Source organism: Poeciliopsis prolifica, unplaced genomic scaffold (genome assembly GCF_027474105.1).
Source record: "Poeciliopsis prolifica strain line A6 unplaced genomic scaffold, Auburn_PproV2 SCAFFOLD131, whole genome shotgun sequence".
In the NCBI taxonomy this organism is placed as follows: domain Eukaryota; kingdom Metazoa; phylum Chordata; class Actinopteri; order Cyprinodontiformes; family Poeciliidae; genus Poeciliopsis; species Poeciliopsis prolifica.
This window is the reverse complement of record NW_026562506.1, coordinates 112,217-128,018: the sequence shown is the minus strand read 5'-3', so window position 1 is coordinate 128,018 and position 15,802 is coordinate 112,217. Positions and strand designations below refer to the sequence as shown.

At 40.9% G+C, this 15,802-nt stretch overlaps 1 protein-coding gene across 4 annotated transcripts in view; it reads left to right on the top strand.

Moving 5' to 3' along the window:
* The window catches only part of slc12a2 (solute carrier family 12 member 2), an 83,892-nt gene extending 68,846 nt beyond the window's left edge, over window positions 1-15,046 (top strand). For all 4 annotated transcript variants that reach the window (XM_055024859.1, XM_055024857.1, XM_055024858.1 and 1 more), the window contains 4 exons: window positions 2,678-2,764; window positions 3,693-3,828; window positions 10,785-10,852; window positions 10,987-15,046. In XM_055024859.1, coding sequence (XP_054880834.1) covers window positions 2,678-2,764; window positions 3,693-3,828; window positions 10,785-10,852; window positions 10,987-11,122 — 427 coding nt within the window. In that variant the 3' untranslated portion in view covers window positions 11,123-15,046. The remainder of the gene's footprint in view (window positions 1-2,677; window positions 2,765-3,692; window positions 3,829-10,784; window positions 10,853-10,986) is intronic.
* Window positions 15,047-15,802: the final 756 nt, after the last annotated feature.

Genomic DNA, 15,802 nt, shown 5'->3' with positions numbered 1-15,802 from the left:
AAAACTTTTGGAAAGTAGTCTTCATTGTTAAAAATAGCATTTTTGCCTATATTCAAGAAGGTGAACCATCAAAGCTGCTGTGTTTGAAAGACTGCAACACATCCTGGGAACATCCTGTCTCTGCTGGGGTTGGCCTCCTTCTGGATTACTTCATTACAGCTGTTACTATTTCACTATAAAATCATATTTCCTTATTTATGTTAATATTAGTGATGTCGCTGTCAAGACATCACTGTCTTGACAGTGACTGATAGAGTGCGCTAATATGTCTAGTTTAATCATTAAGAATTTAACACAAATCTGAGTACAAGATGCTTACATTTTTATTGCAACGCTGCTGACTTCCATGATCCCATACTTAATGGTGTCTGACACCTTAGAGGGGAAAGAGAAAAAAAGACTACAGGAAAGGTAGGAAGTTGGATATGTTTGTTAGACAGATGTTCCAGAGAACATACAGGTTTGGAGTAAATACTTGGAGACAGTCAAGCATTAGAGTCTGCAAGCACTGCTCTGTAACCCTAACACAATATTCCTGTTTCTGCTGAAATTAGGTATTTTGGATAATTTTAAGTCTTCCAGCTGGGTCCCTTCCTGTGATTATAAAAACTATTTATTACTCTGTATTGATATGATCAGTGCACTCTCTGTTCAGTTTGTAAACAAGCAGCCGGATTTTCAAGGAAACTTATTTAAGAACAAGACCAAGGAATGCTAATCACTATGGTAGAAGCCGACAGCACAAGTTGTAAACCTGTAAGAAAAGATTTACAGTTTGCTCCCACCAGGAATTTATAATATAAAGATAAGTGTTAGATTCCACAAAGCTAGTTAAATTAAACTGTCCATTGACAAGATTTGCTAAACTTTGATGCCATTATGATTTTTTAATATATGGATGACAATTACTGTGGTGTTTTCTGGTACACACTCTCACTTCCATAGTCTGTCATGGTTCTTCCAGCTGCCTCCCACTTCCTTTTGTTGGATAAAATTAACTAGGTGCTACAGTAACAGGAGAGCCTTTCATCTGGGTGCACTTTGTTCTTCTCAGGTTTAAACAAAGAACCTGAGAAGAACAAAGCTTTTTTGAACAAACACAAAGCATTTCACTGTTTCTCTTCCATTCACTGCATCATTTCATACCAGTACATCAAGCAGCACTGATCTAATTTTGGATGTTTAACTGCTTCATTGGCTTCTTAATCAGTCTTCTTTACTGGGCTCTAAATGTTTCCATAGTTTGCTTCCAGAGGTGCCTGGTAAAAAGAATTCTGGGTGAGACTGATGTGCCAATAGATTTTCCTTCCTATTCCAGTAAAATGATTCACATGAATAGTAAGAAAATGAATATGTTATTAAATTAACTAAAATAAAAGATTTGTTCAGTAACTTCACTAAATATACAATAGTTAACCATTAAATCTCTGTCATCTCTGACTCAGACTCAAAACTGTGAAAAACACTAAACATTGTCTGCAAGTTTAACTCTGAACAAACATGCTGAAGTGTATTGAAACTGAAGAGAATCAACTAATAGCACCAAGCAGCAGACCTTTCTTTCTACAAGAACTGAAGCACATTGGTAACGGATGAAATGATCACAGCTAAAAACATACACACATATGGATTTTCATATACGTGTCAGCAAATAGAACTTTTGCTCCTCCCTCTACAAAAGCCCACCAGAACAATCATTTGAACCAGCAAACATAACAATATCCAAGCATTAACATTATAATGACAGCACAGAAACTAAACAAGGCAACAAGTGCATGATTATTAACAAAAAATAAATCTTAGCAACATTTATCCAGATCAGCATTGACATGCTAACCAGAAAAACATAAACATCTATAAATTACTGCAATATTCATAACTGATAATCAGAAAAAAATAAATAACAGCAAAAAAGTAAGCAGTGAAACAGAGCAGAGCAGCATGGAAGCTAAGAGTAATAAAACACACTGGTATACAGCTTACTTGCCATCTGAACAATCTTCTACACTGTTACTTGAGATAGAGAATTCGGCCTAGCTTTATTGTTTGCCTGCAGTTGTCGCCATCAACACAAAACCTTTCAGCATCTTCTATCGCAAGGGGTGAAATTCAGATGGCCCAAGCATAGGACAAAGGTTTATAATTTTCTTCTACTTGCCACATTGGCTATTTAGTTTCTCTTCTGGGTTGATAGAACCAGTGCCCCCGAATAGAGCCTATCGGAGTCTATCAAGGGAAATTCACAATGACTCCATTGATGGAAATTTTGTGAAAACTTTGGTGATACAATTCTTTAAAGATAATTTTTAGATTATTTTTTTACCCTCCACATTTGGGAAGGTGCACCAGTGCCCCCTAAGGACCACCCACCACTGTTTGCTTCTATTCTGGTTGTGTGCTGTGTACCTCAGGTTTTTCCACATGCTGAATATGTGCAAAAAGAGAGTATGCCAACTGTCAGTGTAAAGACATAAAATTTTCAACATATACATTATTGATGGCTGGGAAATGATAACACAAAGGTGCTGTGCAGCACACATTATGCCTCACTCTGTCAGGCATTCTGCTTCTTTGAAGTTAGCGCAGAAGTAAATGAGCTCCAGATCCAGGTAAACTCTGCTGCTCTGAGCAACAAAACACAAAACCTACAACTCTGACTTTTTTTTTTTTTTTGCAGGATGGCAACCCTACTGAGCAAGTTCAGAATAGACTTCTCTGACATCACCGTGCTGGGGGACATCAACACCAAGCCCAAGAAGGAGCAGTAAGTTAATTCTTTCAGTCGTTTTCATGTCATCCTCACCATCATCTCGCCTTGCTCTGAGAGCATTTTATCTGTACTTGAAAGTCTGACTCTACTTTCAAAGTCTCAGCCCCTAACATTTTCTGGAGATGCAAACTTTGAAATAGAGTTTTAGTTTTATGGTTGACCTTTCGAAGACGCTGAATGAGTTAAAGCCAAGTTAAAAACTGGGGAACAGTTAAGGCCACATTAAACATGTGCTTACTAAAGCTTGGTGTCAGTTGATCCATAGTTTTGCCTCAACATTCTGCAGGTTGTTCACATAAATGGGGTCAGAAGAGACTTTTTAAACACTTAGAATGTCAAACATATACATTATTTTTGTTCCCTCTGAGGTCACACAGACAATCACATAAACAACAGCACCTTTCTCTGAAAAACAGAAACACATTTTTGTCTTCTTTTAATGTTTTTAAACCTAGTGTATTAGAAGTCAGTTTCATTAGAAAATGTTCACTCCTGCCATCTAGTGGTGAAAATACATCATCATTGATTACCAGCAAAGGGGTGTTTTGAAAACAAGCTCAAACAAATTTTTGGATCCTCCAGAATTCCTAATTGTAAAAACATGTGAGAATATGTTTTCATGTCAGTATTTCTTGCTCTTTAAAGATTCAAATGGCAGCTTTCCCTCCCTTCCTGTCTTCACTTGTTATTTTAAGTTGGTCTTCATTAAGGGACATTAAAAAAACAGCAGATTGGTTTCCTGTCCGTCATGCTTGTTCAATGCTCATAAATGATTATTTAAACCTACATTCTAAGAATATCATCTAATCCCACTCAGTGTGGCTTTTTTATTGTACAGATGTCACATTCTGGTAACTGGCTGTGTCAGGAAATCTGCAGCTTATATCATGTTGTTAACCACAAAGTCTGTGATCTGACTCAGTGTGGCAACCTTTGAGGAGATGGTTGAGCCTTATCGGCTGAAGGAAGACAACATGGAACTGGAGGCAGCTGAGAGGTTGAAAAACAGTGAGCCCTGGAGGATCACAGACAACGAGCTGGAACTGTACCGCGCCAAGGTCTGCACCCACCCTCTGATTCACTGCAGCACACACGGCACACACACTCTGACTCAATGGTTTGGAAAGAAAATGCTGCAAAAATATTTTATTTTGTTATTTTACTATGCAAATACTTTTGCATAGTAAAATGTGATGGAGTGATTCACATTGATTGATTCCTGGTGAAGCCTGCCACTAACTTTTAACATCACCAATCCGGTCACAAGATCACGATTATTCAATCACATATTGGTCGACATTCTGCAGGAATATGTCACTTTCACCCAGTCAAAGCAGAACATCAGCTGATGTACAAAAAACTTACCTGATCAATGGCAACATTCAGACATCAGAAGGTTTCTGATTCATGCCAGTCCAGGGTTTCTCCCAGAAAACTTGCTAAGCCCAGTGGTTGGGGCACTGATGTGGTTCACCACATTTTTGTATTTAAAGATGTTATGTTTACAGGAAATGTATTACTGGGAATCGTGTTACTTGAAGACCTTATTGACAATTCCTAAACCCACAGATAGAGTGTCTTAAGAACAACAAATGAAAAAATACAATTAAAATAAATACCAATTATTTGCACTTCTGATAAATACAAATTAAGTCATCACTTAGTGGATCTAAAAACATTACGTAATGCTGATCATATTTAAAACTGGCCCCAGGCATAAATGAACTAAGTAGCTGCTTGAGGCCCCTCAAACCTTCAGGGAACCCATAAATGGTAATATTTTAACATAGACCACTGATGTAAAAATTTTACATTTATTTATTGAGAATATCAATGCTGTTAAATTTGATTTAATGGTTTCAGTACAATTAAAATGATTTAAAATCTTTTCATTTAACTTTTAAATTTAAGGTTTTAAGGAACTGGCAAAGTTTACTTAAGAACAATCTTCATAGTTGGATTGTTTGGTTACCACAATCTGGTACTATGTGTTTAATCTTTAAGTTTGGGCTCTGTTTGTTCAAAAATACATCTCAGGAACTACAATTATCACCTTTGCGCTTTTATGGTTGGGCAAATAAACTAGAGCCCCTCTCCCAGAGTTTACTAAATCCATAGTGAATTGCTGTGAGTGGTGCTGAGAAAGGCCCCCAAATCAAATTCTGCTTAAGGCCTCATGCAACCTTGGACCGGCCCTGCATGATAAGAAACCTACTGTACTGCACATCTCTCTGCTGGATAAAGAGGGACAAACAAAATATTTCACTTTTGTGGCTTTAGTAGCTCTTCCATTTCATGTCTATTGAGTTTCAGAGACAGAGATTGTTTTGGTTGCCTGAGCTTTTGGGAAAAAGGTTTGTCTGATTTCCACGCGCAGCATTGCTGCCTCACTAAGTTGACAAAACATTTGATATGTTGCCGTTCAATGCATCGTGTCACTGAAGAAATAAGAATAAAAAAATAAAACCAGAGTAATGTGCAATTATGAGGCTATCTGCATCAAGGTAGACAAAAGTTACATATCTAACTACGGTTCTATGAAACCCGGATGACCACCAGAGGGCGGTGCTGAAAGCACTCCATGTTCCCTTTGCACATGCGCTGTTCGAGCAATAATATCAACAGAGTCACACCTGTGACATACCAGATGATCAATCAGAGGCTATATAGCATGATGTCATCCGAGGTTCCGTTCCCACAGAATCTTCTTGTGAAATGTAAGGATTATGAATGACAGGTGGTCATCTGGAATTCATAGAACCATAGTTACATACATAACTTTCATTCTATTCATCCCTACTGCTGAAAGCACTAAATGACTAATACCAGCGATGTCACAAGGAATCCTTAGCACAAACCTCACTGAAAAGGCCCAGAGGACCCTTGTAAAATAACCTGGTCCAGAGGATGAGGGGAGGCCACATTCACATTGTAAAATCTAGTGAATGTGCTCAGAGAAGCCCATGATGCAGCAGCACATATAGCTTCCAGTGGAACTCCTCTCAACACTGCCCAGGAAGTGGAAACTCTCCTGGTAGAGTTTGCTTTCACGCCGACTGGCTGGGGGTGGCGCTGTGCAGCATAGCCGTGCCAGATGACATCCACAATCCAATGGGAGAGATGCTGTGTAGACAGAGGACAACCTAATCTAGGGCCCCCATAACACAAGAACAGCCAGTCTGAGCATCTTATAGCAGCAGTGGCTGCAATATATGCCTCCAGTGCCCTCACTGGGCACTGGAGGCACAGATGGGTTGAAAATGTGCCAATCTCAGTGGTTGGTTACAATGAGAATGAGAAAACACTCATGGCCACAAGGTAACATCAAAGCCATCTGAACTCCATCTGATACAGGATGGGCTGACAGAAAGAGCATGTATCTCACTGACCCTCTTAGCTGAGACAATAGCCAACAAGCAAGCAATTTTACATGACAACCATTTGAGGTTCGCCCAAACTAAAGGCTCAAATGGAGGGCGGCACAGAGCACTGAGGACCTAGGGCAGGTCCCAAACTGGTGCTCGTGGTGCCGTTGGCAGGTGCAGTCTACAAGCATCATGCTAAAAAAGAGAAACCAGAATATGGCTCCCCACTGTACAGCCATCAATCTCAGCATGATTAGACGATATAGCGACTACATAGACCTTAAGAGTCAAAGGAGAGCAGCCCTTATCAAGAAGAGACTGAAGAAACTCCAAAATCGTGGATACCGCACAGGTGACTGGATCATCATCTCAGGCAGAACACCACCGGGAGAACAGACGCCATCTGTATTCATATTGCTGACAAGTGGAGAATGCCAGGCCACTGTGTCTGATGGGAGCTGAATACCCAGTCTGCTGTTCCAATACGGAGCTACCAGCAACATCCTGTGGCCCTCCTTGAAAACTCTGAAGAGTTGGCCAGATCAGGGAAAGGGGCGGGAAGGCGTATAGGAGGACCCTGGGCCAAGGATGGGCCAAGGCATCCTGACCCAGTGCACCTGTGGTCCCTGTAAGGGAAAACCATACAGGGCACTGAGTTGATTCCTCTGTGGCAAACAGGTCAACCTCTGCCTGACCGAAAAGGTCCCAGATCAGGTGGACTATGTTGCTGTGGAGGGACCATTCTCCCGGAGCTGGTGCCAGTCGGGAAAGGGGGTCTGCCACCTGGTTGTGCAGCCCTGGCAAGTACACCCGCCTGCAGGGGGGATAGGTAAACAGATGCCCATTCCAGGAGATTCTGGGTCTCCTTCAGAAGCTGACCTGGTGCCACCTTGGTGGTTGATGTGGAAGACATCAGAAGTGTTGTCTGACCGAATCAGGACATGTCTCCCCTCCAGGTGGGGCAAAAAACCCAGCTGCAAGAAGGTGATGTAGGGAAGCTGCCTGAATCGACTCACCAGCTGGAGAATGTTGTCCACCCTCTGGACAGATGGATAGGCTTTCATGAAGGGAGAATCCAAAAGCACTTCAAGAAAAGTGGTTGTCTGCGATGGAATCAAAGTTCACCTTGAGGCCCAACCGGGACACATGAGCGAGCAGGCTATTCATATCATGAGATGCATGCTGTCGAGACGGTGCATCTCTCGACGGCATGCAGAGAAGCCAATCATCAAGGTATGGCAGAACCTTTATGCCATGAGCCTGCAGAGGAGAGAGGGCTGCCTTCATGCACCGAGTGAACACCGTTGGGGAAAGGGACAGGCTGAACAGGAGCACATGGAATTGCCGGTGGCGACCCCAATAGGCAAACCTGAGAAAGCAGCGATGATCCGCCGCAATAGGTACATGAAAGTACGCATCTGTAAGGTCGATTGATGTTAACCATTCTCCCCGTGTCACAGCCTGAAGAAACTTTGCCGTCGTGAGCATGTGAAATGGCAGGAGCCTTAAATACTGATTGAGTACCTGGAGGTCCAAAACGGGACAAAATCCGCCTGTCTTCCACCTGTGTCTTTTTTGGCACGAGGAAATAGGTTGAATAGTAGCGTCTGGGTTGCCGCAGAGTATCCATTACCTCGATTGCACTCTTGTCCAGGAGGGCAGAAAGCTCCTGACCCCGTAGATGTGAACTGTAGCCAACTGTAGCCGGGTCAGAGTGGCAACCACCCATGGATCCACAGTGAGAGTAGCCCAGTAACTGAGCTGCTTATAAGAAAAATATCCGATGGCTGGCCTGGCGGTGTCATGTTTTCTCCCCAAGACCCCTAGGGGCTCTGGGAGGCCAGCAGCCACAGTCTTGAGGCCCAGGTGTGCCTGGTTGGTTAACATACTGGCACACGAAAGTCCCTGCTGGGCAAAACCCACCAGGCCGATCACATCGCAGAGATGGCGGCCGAATGCCCGGCCAGCCGATGGGCACCACGGAGTGTTGCTGTGCTTCAAAGGCAGCAGAAACAAATAACTCCCCTGGCACCACAGAAACATTGCAGAGAGTCCTGCAGCATGTTTCAGTCAATGTGGATTGAGCCAGCCAGACCTGTCGGCGAGCCTGGACTAGAAAAGACATCACACACCCAAGCTTTCTAGTCATCAATGCAAAGGCTTGAAGCGCTCCATCGCTAAAGCCCATAGTTGTATCTGCCTTCGGTATCCTGAAGGGATGCAGAAAAGGTAAACGAGGTGCGCCAAGGAATTGCGAAGGCGTCCGGCAATTATACACTCTGTCATTATACGGTTTACAGAGGAACCCATCTGTCATATGACATTGAGCCCGCTGGCACATAACAACGGCACGTAAGGCTTCATCTGGGGACATAATGAGCAAGGCAACAGCAGGTTCGACCACAGGCATGCGATCCAAGGCTGTCTTAACCAACTCATGCATAGCTGCCAACACCCGACCATCAGCAGAGAGAAGTGAAAAGGCTCTAGGGTCCCGCTAACAAGCATGCAATTCCCTGAGGTACTCCTCTGATGGAGGAAAAGAAAGAGGGTATGGGCTCGTCCACACCTGAAAAAGGCACTGCCAGGAGTGGACTCCATCACTTAGGGGACATTCAGCTGCAGATGTCTCAAGGCCAATTGCATGATGTCCTGAAGACGAGCGTGAGCTAGTCTGCAACGGGCGAGATGACTGTGCCTCCTTCTCTTCATTCCTAAGGAGAGAGAAAGAGGCAGCCAAAGACAACACATCCTCCTCCACAGCAAACTCTGGCATAGGTGGAAAAGAGAACCCAGTCATGGGAGCATCCATGCGAGGTGCCTGAAAAAGGGATTTCATCTCTGCCAACTCTGCAGACAATTGCTTAACCATTGTGGAAAGACCCTGGTCAGATGTAGCTCTCCTCTTCTTAGGAGGAACTACAGAGCCCCCAGTTCTTAGAGCGCTTAGTCGTGGCCACCTTCCCAGAAGATGGAAGGTCATTTCCACACTCGGGGCATAACTGGGCCAGTCGAGCAACTTTCACTGCATGGGGCATATAGCTGCAGTTCATGCAGGGATTGTCTGACAGGGCCTCAATCAGGTGATCATGCCCAACGCAGGCAGGGCACAGGTCATGACCATCATCTGCCTGAAGCACAGCCCCGCAATCCGCACAACAGTGAGAGCAATTCATGTCCAAAACTGAAGCGAGTCCCACCACAAGCAGATAGAGCAGACTACGATAGGGAGAGGGGGTGGAGAATGCTACAGTCACTGAGCACAATAAAAGACACACTGCAGAATAAAGAACAAAAAATAAAACTGGGAGAGGGGACAAAATCGCTGCCATCACCAATTAAATAAACACAGAGGGGCAACACGTAGCCCAACCCAGAACTCCGAACAGGAGGCTTGCTAAAATTGGGAGAGGGAGTGAAAACTCTGCCATAAAAATTAAAGTAGGAAACAAAGTTAAGTGAACCCAACACAAAAGTATGATCACAAGATCAGCTGAAACTGGGAGAGAGGGTGAGACGCAACCTCACCAGTTACAGAAAACAGTGGACCAACGATAAGCAGATGTGGTCCAGCTACATCCACTATAGGACGAAAAAACAGATCAAGAATGGGAGAGGGGGCGTGAACACCACGACACCAGTCAAAGCAACAAAAAAAAAAGCTGGGGAGAAGAAAAAACGGGCTAACGCCGTCAGCCATGTCCGAAGAGGACAAAAATCCAAACAAAACTGGGAGAGTGGCAAAAATGGTTCCCGTCACCAATCAAAGTAATAACAAACCGCTTGTAAGGTCAGCTAAAATTGGGAGAGGGGGCGAGACGCTACCATCACCAATTAAAGCAAAATGTCAAACTTAGAAAGGCTAACATCGTTAGCTTAGCTCCAACATGTGTACGCAAACACAGTGGTTATAAGCCGTGAGTTGGGAGGAGGAGACATAAATGCTTGAATGGCGCATGCGCGAACAAAACATTCAGTGTTTTCAGCACTGCCCTCTGGCAGTCAGTAGGGATGAAACAGAACTTCAGGGATAAAACCACGACAGCGTGCAAGGCAGTTAATGCAGTGTGTTTGTTGTGTGCTCTCAGCTTCATGTCCTGATCAATTCATCAACTATCAGGAACTATTCTGCCCTGACAGTGATATGCTAAATGCTTACAGTATGGCTTATTTAAAAACTAATCAGAAATTGTAAAAAAAAAAAAAAAAAAAATCTTTTTTTTTTTTTTTTGTTTCTTTTGGTTTTTTTTCTTAAAAACAAAACAAGAAACGCTTAGCCTGGGCGGTAAGGGGAGCGTGCAAAGCCTGGCAACCCACCTAACTTGTAATATACTACCTGCAGTCACAACTGTTCTCGGTTCTAGCTGCTAAAATCACTGCAAAGTTTCAAACTAAGCTGTCAGTTGTTTTCTCGACGTCCTCACATGACACACTGGCTTTTGAAGAGCCTGGATGATTATTCTATTTACAGATTATTCTACAACAATGACCGCAGCTTATGCAATTGGCAGAGAAAGCATAAAGAAGTACAGCATCAAAAAGGCATGATGAAATGCATATTTGTCCATATGTGAGATCATCCTGCCCCTCCACATCCTGAGTCTGAGTGGGGGTATGTTTCCTAACTTTGTGTTGTATTTGTTCTCCAGACCAATCGTCAGATCAGGCTCAATGAGCTACTGAAGGAACACTCCAGCACTGCCAACCTCATTGTCATGTAAGCCAGCATTCCCAATTGATTGTTGGATGTAGCACCACTTCATGAATGTGACAGTGTGTCCATTCTAATGCTGTAGCCAAAGTATAAAAGAGCTAGATCTTTCATGTTTTAACTGTTATTCCTCTCTCCAGGAGCCTGCCATTAGCTCGGAAGGGCGCAGTCTCTAGTGCTCTCTATATGGCCTGGCTGGAGGTGCTGTCTAAGGACCTGCCCCCAATCCTCCTTGTGCGTGGCAACCACCAGAGCGTCCTCACATTCTACTCTTAGTGTTAGCACAGGGAAAAATCCTGCGTCTTAAAGTATCACATTCACTTCTGCAGCAAATAGTCAAGCCACAAACATGTTCCAGTTAAAGCCCCAAATAAAAGGTGCACCATCACACTCCAGAGACTGTTGAAAACACAGCCACTGGTGATCTGAAGAAGGAAGTGATACCAGTTGAGACGTTGATGAAGGAATTTCAGGGTTAGGGTGGGAATTATTGGAAAGGTTGCCGTCTCCGCTCCTTTCTTTTCTATTTATTCCAAATTTTCCTCTTTTTCTTTTTTTAGCTTTAGTTTTTTCAACTTTTGTGCATAAATTGTCAATTCCATTCAGATTCCTTTCTCTCAGACTGCAGTTCAGGCATTCATAATATTTGTGGGTTTTTGTTCTCATGTTATAGTATATCTTGAAGTTATTAGGACCAGTTACCATGTCTGTTAGCAATAATCATCTAGTTTATTTGTCTCAGACATTGGAGAGAACAACACATTCTAAAGCCTTACAGATGTGCCTTTTGGTTGGATCTGATGAAATTAGCTCAATCTCAAATCAGATAAACAATATGACCCATATTATTGGCAGATAAGTAATCATTTTAATGCATTTATGGTGGTTTTTTCTTAGTTGAATCAGTTTAGCTTTGGGGTTTGATTGCATGAAGCCTTCCTGTCATTTTGCTTTTAGATTCCTCTAATGTGTTTATGGTTCAAAGCTCTTCTGGTCTTCCATTGTAAAACTGTTGATTATTTTCAATAGCCTGTTATTGGACACAGTTGACTATTTGAGTCTAGTGCCTGAATCAGATTATATTTGATTTTAAATTAAACATAGTATTAGTTAGCAAAGATGTGAAACTAATGATAATTAGCCTTGTTGGTTGGAAGCTGCTGAGTAATGTTTTTTTCTATTCTTCCCCTCTAAAGACTTTACTCTATTCAACAACCTAATTAAAACTTTGCCTTAATGATACTATCCTTTCTCCAAAGCCATAGTGGCTGTGTGACTTGTGGATACATGTGGAAGCAATATGTGGTTTGTCTTCAGTCTGAGCTCGTTTGTAATGTAGATGCATCTATAGTGTCGCTGAATTTGGTGTGCTCTGGTTTTTACTGCACATTGCTGTTGAAGTGCTCTGTCCACTGACTGTAATATTTGGCACTGATGTATTCCGTCATGTCAGCCTACTGGGCTTCTTTGCTCCCATCAGGCTGCACTATGGACCGTTGCCCTCCTGTTCTCACAGAGCTCACCTCCCCATATCCAGAAAATGTCTTGACTTAGTGTAAAGATGTACCTCTATGCATTTGAGCAGGTGAGCTGAAGTTCTGGTCCAGTGGTTTTCTGTGCAGAGGAGCCTTGCTTCATTTAATGGCAACCTTCAACACATCCTCCTTTGGCTCTAAGCAGAGTACCATGGTTCCATAAAAAGCCATATAGAACTTCCATGCTCTGAGGTGTGAAAAATAGGTCAGATATATTACACAAAGCTCAAATAGAGCTGTAATTTATGCTTGGAGAAGTAAAGTTTGGCTGATTTTTAAAAGTTTTTATTAACCACACTTAATAAATGTACATCTATTGCTTATGCAATCAGTAGAAGTGAATAAGTACAGTTTTAATGGTGTACTTCTGCTGTTAAGTAAAAAAGTAGATTAGGTCAGAAATAGACTTAGTTCAGAGTGAGGGGATACCTTTCAGATCAAATTCTGTTGAGTAAATGTTGACTAAAGTAAATGAGTCAATTTCATTTCCAGATAGGAGAATCAATGTGACTTTGCAGGTTGTTCAACTATAGAAAGCGATTTAGGTCTTCATATTTGCAAGTCAGACGAACAGCTCCTAATTTTGCTGATCTTTGTAGTTTTAGATAACAAGATGGCTTACAACAGTAAATTCAAGTTCAATTCTGGTTTGATTTACTCTTCTAGTCGTGTCTTCTTTTTTTTCAAACAAGTTTAGTCTTCACCTTGTAGCTTCCTTGTAATCAGCCACTGATTGTACGCAATTTATGAAGAAGAATGTCAATCAATGCTTAGGTTAGTGCAATGTAATGTATGTATAATGAAGTCTGGCTTCTGAGTGGGCAGATGTTTTTTGGTTTTTTTTGATTGCTCATTCTCTTGTATTTAATTTTCCACATAGGCAGAAAGTCCTTTATCCCTCATCCTTCTGTGCTTCTCCTGTACACCTTTCCAGACACTTTGTCCTGAGAAATCACCAAAGCACCTGTACCATTGCCCCATCTGTAGAAATGAGAGAGGATGTTCCTGTTTGTCTACGGAAAACTTTCCAATGTTGAAGACAGGATTAAGGTGGTTTCTTTCTGAATGGGGGGACAAACTTCCCAGTTCATTTCTGATGTCTGGGGAAGCTTTAGGAAGCATTCCCACTCTGAGGACTGTTCTATCAAAGTGGAATGTTCTAGACCTTTCAGAATTAGTTTTAAGTTACTTTAAAAATCAGGTTTTCTCTCAAACAGATGCAGCTCACAAAATGTGTGTTCCCTGGTCTTAGTGATATATCGTCCCTTCATTCATATCCCCACAAATTCAAACTATTATAAAGCCAAGACCCCCATTATCAAACAGTACAGCATAACTTTTACAAACAGTTGGGGTAATTGTGTTGTGCAGTTGTGGTACTAAACGGCATACAATAACTGCATTCACATTTTCAAATGTAGTGATTGATACTGTCATGGAACCACCCACTCAAACAGCAATAGTAACAACTTAAATTATATTTATAGTTTTTGCAAACATAATCAAGTTTATCCTGATGAACATAAGTCAGTTCTTGTCAATCATTTCCCCCAGTTATCATAAGCAGTATAATTATCCATCCCAGGCAGCTGCTGTACACATCAGGCTATTTTAGGTTGTTAATGGTGAATTCTATAGATGTCCATTGAGCTTTCAATATGAACTAATTGAAGAATATACAAATGAATGCACAGAACAAGCTGGACTTTATTTAAGCCTATACTCAAAGAGAAATTAGATTTGGTGTTTGAAATCACTTTTATGTACTAAATAGAAAAAAGATGTGACTTTATGTTCCTTGCCATACTGTAAGCCTTCTTCAGCAACACTGAAGAAAACATGCACACACATTATTCTGTATTTGTATGTTAAAGAAGATATATAGACCTATATTCAGCCTGTACACATACATATACCTGTCAGTCTGACCTGTAGGAAATCTTTGTCTTTGATATGACATGTTGATCAGAACATAACTTTTACAAACAGTTGGGGTTTGTTTCTTTTTATTTGATCATTTCTCTTTATTAAAAGGTTATAAAGAGTATTGGAGAATATTCCACAGATCTGAAGTAATTTGTTAATATTTCAGATTTAAGGCAGCATTTCTGAGATCATTATTCATTGTTGTTCTTTCTTCGCCTGATCCCTGTCACCCGCTCATTCCAGAACCAAAGTGACTAGTAATAAGATTTTCAACATAACAACGTAATCACAATCCTAAAGACCTGCAGACATTGGTCTCCTTTCCACTAACATGGCCTAATCTGTAAATAATCTTAATAGTCTAATGTTTTATTTAGTGTGAAGAAAGTATTTATTTTAGATCTGGAATTTTTTTTTTATGTATGTGTGTAATATTTTGATTTCAGTACAAAAATAATTTGCATGTTTTTCTGTTTGTATTCTGCTTGCCTTTTAATTTTAGCTAAATTGTATTTTTTGACTATCTTTTCAATGCCTTTTGACACAAAGACCTGGTTAAAATCAGAAAAAGCAATGCCAAGCTTTGACAAACATGGATGGAATCAACATGGCTGGTTTAAGTAGTAATGATTGATTCACTGTACTGTTAAAAGTCACAGATATGCTTTTTCTAACATTTTGACAGTTATGATTACAAATACTTTGTATATCTTTATTGCAATAAATGAATCAAATGAAATCTGTTTTTGGTTTGTGTTTTTGAATCATACACTATGTGTATGATTGGAACATTATTATTGTATAATAATGTTCCAAATTTTTATGCTAATTATATTTTCTCTGATTTTGGTCAACGCAAATGATGGTCAGTATAATTTTCAATTCATGAATTATTACAGTATAAATCAAATTGTACTGAACAAACACAATGAGAGGTTTATTATTATTATTATTATTTTTTTTAAAGCAATTCAAACTGCACTGCTCCAAATTATTATGCACAGCAGATTTTTCAAACATTTTATGGATTATAAAGAACTGCAAAATGTCATTCTTTGAATGTACTAAAATCAAAAGCTATTTCAATCAAAAACATCTTAACAGACCAAGTTACATGTTAACATTGGACCTTATTTGGTATCACCTGCACAATTCTTGCATCCATTGAACTTGTGAGTTTGTGGAAAGTTTCTGCTTGAATTTCTATGCAGGATGTCAGAAAACCTTCCCAGAGCTGCTGTTTGATATGAACTGCATTCCACCCTCAAATCTTCTGCTTGAAGAAACTCCAAACGTTCTCAACAGGGTCAGAGGTCAGAGGAGAATGATAATTTCTCCTCTGAAAATTTCAGATTTTCTGTGTCATTGACACTGGTATTCCTTGCAGCATGAGATGACGCATTGTCATGCTTGAAGATAATTTTGCTACGGAAGGTACAGCTCTTCTTTTTGAACCATGAAAGAAAGTGATCAGTCAGAAAGTCCACAGACTTTG